General features: G+C 43.2%; 1 protein-coding gene across 7 annotated transcripts in view; it reads left to right on the top strand.

Annotated features, from left to right (window-relative positions):
* The first annotated feature begins 5,272 nt into the window (after window positions 1-5,272).
* LOC139366376 (LIM and calponin homology domains-containing protein 1-like) overlaps window positions 5,273-9,146 on the top strand; it is a 166,252-nt gene continuing 162,378 nt past the window's right edge. For all 7 annotated transcript variants that reach the window (XM_071103799.1, XM_071103796.1, XM_071103801.1 and 4 more), the window contains exon 1: window positions 5,273-5,587. In XM_071103799.1, coding sequence (XP_070959900.1) covers window positions 5,486-5,587 — 102 coding nt within the window. In that variant the 5' untranslated portion in view covers window positions 5,273-5,485. The remainder of the gene's footprint in view (window positions 5,588-9,146) is intronic.

Genomic DNA, 9,146 nt, shown 5'->3' with positions numbered 1-9,146 from the left:
AGATATGCCAAATGAAGGGCAAGGGAGAGCTTAAAATGGATTTAAGTTTCCCTGCATTAAAGTCCCAGGCCACTAGGAGTGCCACCTCTGGATGAACGTTTTCCTGTTTGCTTATGACCATATACAGCTCATTGAGTGTGGTCTTAGTGCTAGCATCGGTTTGTGGTGGTAAAAAGACAGCTACGAAGAATATAGATAAACTCTCTAGGTAGATAGTATGGTCTACAACTTATCATGAGATACTCTACCATAGTCGAGCAAAACCTTGAGACTTCCTTAGATAGCGTGCACCAGCTGTTGTTTACAAATATACATAGACCGACACCCCTTGTCTTACCAGAGGCTGCTGTTCTATCCTGTGTATAACTCGCCAGCTGTTCATTATTCGTGTTACTAGGTGACCTAAACTGGGACATGCTTAACACCCCGGCCATCCTACAATCTAAGCTTGATGTCCTCAATCTCACACAAATTATCAATGAACCTACCAGGTACAACCCCAAATCAGTAAACACGGGCACCCTCATAGATGTCATCCTAACTAACTCGCCCTCCAAATACACCTCTGCTGTTTTCAATCAAGATCTCAGCGATCACTGCCTCATTGCCTGCATCCATAATGGGTCTGCGACCAAATGACCACCCCTCATCACTGTCAAACGCCCCCTGAAACACTTCTGCGAGCAGGCCTTTCTAATCGACCTGGCCGGGGTATCCTGGAATGACATTTACCTCATCCCGTCAGTAGATGATGCCTGTCTATTCTTTAAAAGTGCCTTCCTCACCATCTTAAATAAGCATGCCGCTCTCAAAAAAATGTAGAACTAGGAATAGATATAGTCCTTGGTTCACTCCAGACCTGTCTGCCCTTGACCAGCACAAAAACATCCTGTGGCGTTCTGCATTAGCATCGAATAGCCCCCGTGATATGCAACTTTTCAGGGAAGTTAGGAACAAATATTCACAGGCAGTTTCGAAAAGCTAAGGCAAGCTTTTTCAAACAGAAATTTGCATCCTGTAGTACAAACTTAAAAACGTTCTGGGACACTGTAAAGTCCATGGAGAATAAGAGCACCTCCTCCCAGCTGCCCACTGCTCTGAGGCTAGGAAACACTGTCACCACCAATAAATCCACTATAATTGAGAATTTCAAAAAGCATTTCTCTACGGCTGGCCATGCTTTCCACATGGCTACCCCTACCCCGGCCAACTGCCCGGCACCCTACACAGCACCCCGCCAAAGCCCCCACCATTTCTCCTTTACCCAAATCCAGATAGCTGATGTTCTGAAAGAGCTGCAAAATCTGGACTGGACCCCTACAAATCAGCCGGGCTAGACAATCTGAACCCCCTCTTTCTAAAATTACATGCCGAAATTGTTGCAACCCCTATTAATAGCCTGTTCAACCTCTCTTTCGTATCGTCTGAGATTCCCAAAGATTGGAAAGCTGCCACGGTCATCCCCCTCTTCAAAGGGGGTGACACTCTAGACCCAAACTGCTACAGACCTATATCTATCCTACCCTGTCTTTCTGAGGTCTTCGAAAGCCAAGTTAACAAACAGATTACTGACCATTTCAAATCCCACCATACCTTCTCTGCTATGCAATCTGGTTTCAGAGCTTTTCAATGGGTGCACCTCAGCCACGCTCAAGGTTCTAAACGACATCATAACCGCCATCGTTAAGAGACATTACTGTGCAGCCGTATTCATCGACCTGGCCAAGGCTTTCGACTCTGTCAATCACAACATTCTTATTGGCAGACTCGACAGCCTTGGTTTCTCAAATGATTGCCTCGCCTGGTTTACCACCTACTTCTCTGATAGAGTTCAGTGTGTCAAATCGGAGGGCCTGTTGTCCGGACCTCTGACAGTCTCTATGGGTGTGCCACATGGTTCAATTCTCGGGCCAACTCTCTTTTCTGTATACATCGATGATGTTGCTCTTGCTGCGGGTGATTCTCTGATCCACCTCTACGCAGACGACACCATTCTGTATACTTTGGGCCCTTTCTTGGACACTGTGTTAACTAACCTCCAGACGAGCTTCAATGCCATACAACTCTCCTTCCGTGGCCTCCAACTGCTCTTAAACGCAAGTAAAACTAAATGCATGCTATTCAATCGATTACTGCCAGCACCTGCTCGCCCGTCCAGCATCACTATTCTGGACGGCTCTGACTTAGAATACGTGGACAACTACAAATACCTGGGTATCTGGTTAGACTGTAAACTCTCCTTCCAGACTCACATTAAGCATCTCCAGTCCAAAATTAAATCTAGAATCGGCTTCGCAACAAAGCATCCTTCACTTATGCTGCCAAACATACCCTTGTAAAACTGACCATCCTACCGATCCTCGACTTCGGTGATGTCATCTATAAAATAGCCTCCAACACTCTACTCAACAAACTGGATGCAGTCTATCACAGTGCCATCTATTTTGTCACAAAAGCCCCATACACTACCCACCATTGCGACCTGTACGCTCTCGTTGGTTGGCCCTCGCTTCATACTCGTCGCCAAACACACTGGCTACAGGTTATCTACAAGTCTCTGCTAGGTAAAGCCCCGCCTTATCTCAGCTCACTGGTCACCATAGCAGCACCCACTCGTAGCACACGCTCCAGCAGGTATATCTCACTGGTCACCCCCAAAGCCAATTCCTCCTTTGGTCGTCTTTCCTTCCAGTTCTCTGCTGCCCATGACTGGAACGAATTGCAAAAATCTCTGAAGCTGGAGACTCACATCTCCCTCACTAGCTTTAAGCACCAGCTGTCAGAGCAGCTTACAGATCAATGCACCTGTACATAGCCCATCTGTAAACAGCACATCTATCTACCTACCTCATCCCCCATCCTGGTATTTATTTATTTTGCTCCTTTGCACCCCAGTATCTCTACCTGCACATTCATCTTCTGCCGATCTACCATTCCAGTGTTTAATTGCTATATTGTAATTACTTCACCACCATGGCCTATTTATTTCCTTAACTTACCTCGTTTGCACTCACTGTATATAGACTTTTTATTTTATTTTGTTCTACTGTATTATTGACTGTATGTTTTGTTTATTCCATGTGTAACTCTGTGTTGTTGTATGTGTCGAATTGCTACGCTTTATCTTGGTCAGGTCGCAGTTGCAAATGAGAACTTGTTCTCAACTAGCCTACCTGGTTAAATAAAGGTGAAATTAAAAAATACATTTAAAAAAGACATGTCGTCGTTCAGCTACGACTCGGTGAAATATTAGATATTACAGTTTTAATGTCCCGTTGGTAGGATATACATGCTTGTAGTTTGTCCACTATATTATCCAGCGATTGTACGTTGGCCAATAGGACATATGGCAAAGGCAGATTAGCCACTTGTCGCCGGATCCTCACAAGGCACCCCGATCTCCTTCCCAAAACCTCCGTCTCTTTCTCCTGCGAATGACGGGGATGAGGACCTGTTCGGGTGTCTGGAGTAAATTCCTCTCGTCCAACTCATTAAAGAAAAATTCTTCGTCCAGTTCAAGGTGAGTAATCGCTGTTCTGATGTCCATAAGCACTTTTCAGTCATAAGAGACATTATGTATAAAATAAGCAGCAACATTATGTACAAAATAAGTTACAAATAAGGTGAAAAAACAAACAAAATAGCACGGTTGGTTTAGAGACAATAAAACGTCCGCCATCCCCTCTGGTACCATCTTCTGTGTGTGTGTGTTTACGTGTGTGTGCATGCGTGTGTAAGCAAAAATAAATGTTGGAATCACCCTACTTGAAGATTAGCTGAATGCCAATGCCATCCTTCTTTCTTTCATGTTGGCAAAACAGTCTATGGCTCTGTCATACAGTACACTTTTAGTTTTTGTTGTCATAGGCTATCTAGCTAAATTGCTTGCTAGCCTAACTTCCTTGTAGCCTAAAAGGCCTAGGCTACATCTAGACTACATATTGAACTTCAAACCTCCCAGGTGAGTGGCACAACATATTAATCAGAATCGCCGTCATAATCAATGGCCTGTACTGAGAATTAAGTCAAAACCACAAGTCCAAATCCCCATCTTCATCCATGGCTTAGGAAAAAGCTGATTTAGCGAGCTAGCTACTGCATGACATCAACACAAGCGGACCAAATACTAAAATTATGTTTTGCTTAGGATGTGATTTGATTGGTGTGATGCCAAATCCAAACTGGTTTCCATTGGGGGGTGTTTTGCTACACCAGGACAACCCACCATTGAGCTCAGTTCATTCTTTAATATTTTTTTTAATTAAGGGAAGCCAAATGCTTGCTGGCATCAATCAGTCAAACGCTACAGCCCCAACATGTCTTACTCTTTTGGTCCAGACAGCATAAGATACATGGGCTACACGTACTGAGAGGGGTGCTGTTTCCCTCGCTTGGATGATTTCTCCGGTGAGATTTAGCCACTTGCGATTTTACAGAAAATTCTTAAAACACACAGAGAGAAGAAATACATGTTTTTATTTATTTAGTCAAATATTTGGGGAAGCTTGGCTTCCCTTGGCATCCATGAATACACGCCACGGATGAAAAAAAATATTCTCAGCAGTTTAGATGGTACAATGATTCTCTATGCTATACTTGCTTGTTTTGTCACATAAACTGAAATTAGGCCAACCATTAGAATTTTAGCAACCAGGAAATGGAGGAGTGAATTCTGCATAGTGCATCCTTAAATCGCTCCTCACCAACTGCACCATGCAGCATCACCTGCATTGTGGGAGGGACTATTTGTCAACCAATCATTAGGAGGGTAAAAGAAGGTACTTAAACAGGAACCAGCTTTGCTGTTATTCTAAAAGCTACAGGGAACACAAACAAAAGTGATATTTGAGACCAATTAATTGTACAAACGTTATGTTTTCAGTTTGTAAGTGTGTGATATGAGGGTATAGAAAAGTTTATTTTGACATCTATAAATATATTTTTTAATAAAAATAGCAGCCATGTTGACACTGACATGTTCATCTGAGCCTTGCAGTGTCCGTCTTTCGGCTATTACAGATTAACCTCCCCCAACTTCACTCGCCTAATTTCTACAGTCGGCTTCGTTAGGCGTACTGCTCGAACACACCCAATGATAATTCTCTTCACTGCTCTGTGTTGCTGCTGTCGGGAAACTGGGTGTGTGATCCGGAGTGGCTGATGGAATTGCTTGCTGTCTTTGCATTGGCTGACCGCACAGCAGCACTGCTCCGTGTATTTTTAGCCATCGATGCAATTCATATTGCGGTGCGAGCGAGGCTACACGGGAGTTACAGGGGGTAGCTGCAAGTGCAGTGCTTCGGGTTTGCGACATAGACCGAAGGAGAGTGGGGGAGACTGGCTACACAGCAAGTCAAGTAAAAATAAATAAACGGCATTATCGGGTTTTCACGGTCAGGTGCTGAGGCTGTAGCCTGAGGATTTTCCAATAGCCTACATTTGTAGATTTATTGTTGGTCTATTTTAATACTGAGCAGCTTTGCAAATGGCAAGTCCCGCTGCAGATAGAGGACAACCACACCAGCGACATCCCCTCTCCGAATCGGCCTCGGAGCCCGCGTTTCTAGAAGCACAGAAATGGATTGAGGTGAGTCACTGTCCTTATCAAACTCATACGGGCACGCTATTAGACTGCAGAATGACCAAATATGCCTACAATTTACAGACTTGTAATTTGCCTAAAGGTCTAAAGCCCCGTCACGTTATCATATTATCATGTCACAAAGGCACAGTAAACCATGCTAAGCGGTTTTATTGCCTAGTCACCTGTTGAATAAGTGACGCAAATTCGTCTTCTCAATTGCCCTACGAACAGTAGCCTCCGCTGTGGAGCTGGGTGCGCGTTTGGTTGAAAACAAAGAATGCATCATCTGGAATGGATATTTTTTTGTTTGTCTCATCGCGAGCTTGTCGGACAATAATCGCACAAACGGGTTTTTGTTCTGTGAGAATTGAAATCACGGCATTCACTGGCCGCGTTGCACTTGGCTTTGTTAGACTGTGATTAGCTGTTACATTGTTCTATTCAACACAATGTTTTAGGTTGTTGTGATGTGACCTAAGCTTGGTAAACTAGGCCTACGTGAAATAACTTTGAGGCATTAGTGTCTATTCTGGACACGTATTTTAAAAACTGTAGATGAAACGTTTAAAGCCTGTTATCCCTTTCACCCTTTCAGCCTTTAACCCCCACAGACATGTACTTTATCACAAGTTTGTGTACTTTATCCCCATATGTATTGTTTTGAGCTTACACAATTATCGTTGTAGCATGTTAATATAATAATATATATATCCACATTTTTATGTATGGGTAGTCAACCTAGTTTAAAGCAGCCATTACTGGCCCTGTCTCCTTTGCCTGATAATGAGCCACACAGTTGAATGAGAGAAACAACAGTTGGACAGGTCGTTCTCTGTCCTCTCAAGGGGACTGCTCACCTTACCCACATACACCTGGTGTCTGTCACTGGGTCCCCTTGGGGGCATTGAGAGTTGATACAGATCACCGGTTTTGAAGGATACAAACCTGAGCTAAGCCCATTATTATCAGGTAAATTAAGAAGGCTTAATTTCTAGGCTTAATTTCTCAGCCATGAGTATATTTCTTAGCCGTTTCTGAGTGTTAGGCCTTGGATTGCTCTGACAGTACCACTGTACATTACAGTATACTTGATGGAACACAATTCCAACCAATGTATTAACTGTTTAATGCAGATTTATAAACCTTTATCAACCTCATTGCTTGATTTTTGCTCTGACATGCACTGTCAACTGTGGGACTGTATATAGACAGGTGTGCTTTTCCAAATCATGTCCAATCAATGTAATTTACCACAGGCAGACTCCAAGTTGTAGAAACCTCTCAAGAATGATCAATAGAAACAGGATGCACCTGAGCTCAATTTCGAGTCTCATAGCAAAGGTTCTGGATACTTATGTAACTAAGGTATTTCTGTTTTTTTATTTGTAATACATTTGCAAAAATGTCTGAACCAGTTTTCACTTTGTCATTATGGAGTATTGTGTGTAGATTGCTGAGAATTTTTTTTTGTTTAATATATTTTAGAATAAGGCAGTAACATAACAAAATGTGAAAAAAGTCGAGGGGTCGGAATACTTCCGGAAGGCACTGTACATGCAATTTTCACGTGTTCCACCACAAACCGTCATTAACAAATTTCACAATTATCAGACACCTCAAAGCTACTATCTAATCAACACAGCATTGACATTTTCTCACCCCTGGTTAGCCACTATTGGCTTAAAAAGCCAAACCTAACACAATATCTGCAAGTAAATTTCCAGCAATATTGTTCCTGTCTGTATGTGTGGTGCGCATGTTTGTCTCACTCAGTGTGTAGCCAGTTGTGATAACCTTCTTGTGGATTGACAGAAATACTTTCCTCAAAACCTTCTCAATTAAATGTTAACTAATCAAATCAAATATTATTGGTGACATACATGTGTCTAGCAGATGTTATGCGAAATGCTTGTGCTTCTAGTTCCGACAGTGCAGCAATATCTAACAATTTCACAACATATACCAAAAAACACACAAATCTAAGTAAAGGAATGGAATTAAGATATATGGACGAGCAATGTCAGTGTGGAATAGACTAAGATATAGTAGTATGAGATGTAAACATTATTAAAGTGACATTATTAAAGTGACTAGTGTTCCATTTATTAAAGTGACCAATGATTTCAAGTCTGTGTATATAGGCAGCATCCTCTCTGTGCTAGTGATGGCTATTTAACAATCTGATGGCCTTCAGAAGCTGTTTCTCAGTCTCTCGGTCCCAGTTTTGATGCACCTGCACTGAAACTCGCCTTCTGGATGATAGCTGGGTGAACAGGCAGTGGCTCAGGTGGTTGTTGTCCTTTATGGTCTTTTTGGCCTTCCTGTGACATTGGGTGCTGTAGGTGTCCTGGAGGGCAGGTAGTTGTCCTCCGGTGATGCTTTGTGCAGACCGCACCACCCTCTGGAGAGCACTGCGGTTGTGGGAGGTGCAGTTGCCATACCAGGTGGTGATACAGCCTGACAGGAGGCTCTCAATTGTGCATCTGTAAAAGTTTGTGAGGGTATTATGTGACAAGCGAAATTTCTTCAGCCCTTAAGGTTGAAGAGGCGCTGTTGCACCTTCTTCACCACACTGTCTGTGTGGGTGGACCATTTCAGTGATGTGTACGCCAAAGAACTTAACTTTCCACCTTCTTCACTGCTGTCCCATCGACGTGGGTAGGGGGATGCTCCCTCTGCTGTTTCCTGAAGTCCACTATCATTTCCTTTGTTTTGTTGACATTGAGTGAGAGGTTATTTTCCTGGCACCACACTCCCAGATCCCTCACCGTCTCATCATTGGTAGTCAAGCCTACTACTGTTGTCTTCTGCAAACTTGATGATTGAGTTGGAGGTGTGCTTGGCCACGCAGTTATGGGTGGACAGGGAGTACAGGAGAGTACAATCTAAAATTAATTTATTTAAAAAAAGCACAATTAAGTTTTTTTTCTCTCAAACATAATATAAAATGAGAAACAAAATATGCCAATATTCACATATGTACATAGTTTTCTAACAAAGACACTGATTTCCATGCACCCTTGTGGAGCCCCAGTGTTGAGGATCAGCGAAGTGGACCCAATTGCACAGGGCGGGGTTCAGACCCGTGGCCTCAAGCTTAAAATGATGAGCTTATAGAGGGTACTATGGTTTTGAATGCTGAGCTATAGTCAATGAGCAGTATTCTTACATAGGTATTCCTCTTGTCCAGATGGGATAGGGCAGTGTGATGGCGATTGCATCGTCTGTGGACCTATTGGGGCGGTAAGCAAATTGAAGTGGGTCTAGGGTGACCGGTAAGGTGGAGGTGATATGATCCTTGACTAGTCTCTCAAAGCACTTCATGATGACAGAAGTGAGTGCTATGGGGCGATAGTCATATAGTTCAGTTACTTTTTCATTCTTGGGTACATGAACAATGGTGGCCATCTTGAAGCATGTGGGGACAGCAGACTGGGATAGAGAGAGATTGAATATGTCCGTAAACACACCAGCCATCTGGTCTGCGCATGTTCTGAGGATGTGGCTAGGAAGGCCGTCTGGGCCAGCAGCCTTGCGAGGGTTAACATGTTTAAATGTCTTT

This window comes from Oncorhynchus clarkii, chromosome 14 (genome assembly GCF_045791955.1).
Source record: "Oncorhynchus clarkii lewisi isolate Uvic-CL-2024 chromosome 14, UVic_Ocla_1.0, whole genome shotgun sequence".
Classification (NCBI taxonomy): Eukaryota; Metazoa; Chordata; class Actinopteri; order Salmoniformes; family Salmonidae; genus Oncorhynchus; species Oncorhynchus clarkii.
This window is presented reverse-complemented; position numbering and strand designations above follow the sequence as displayed.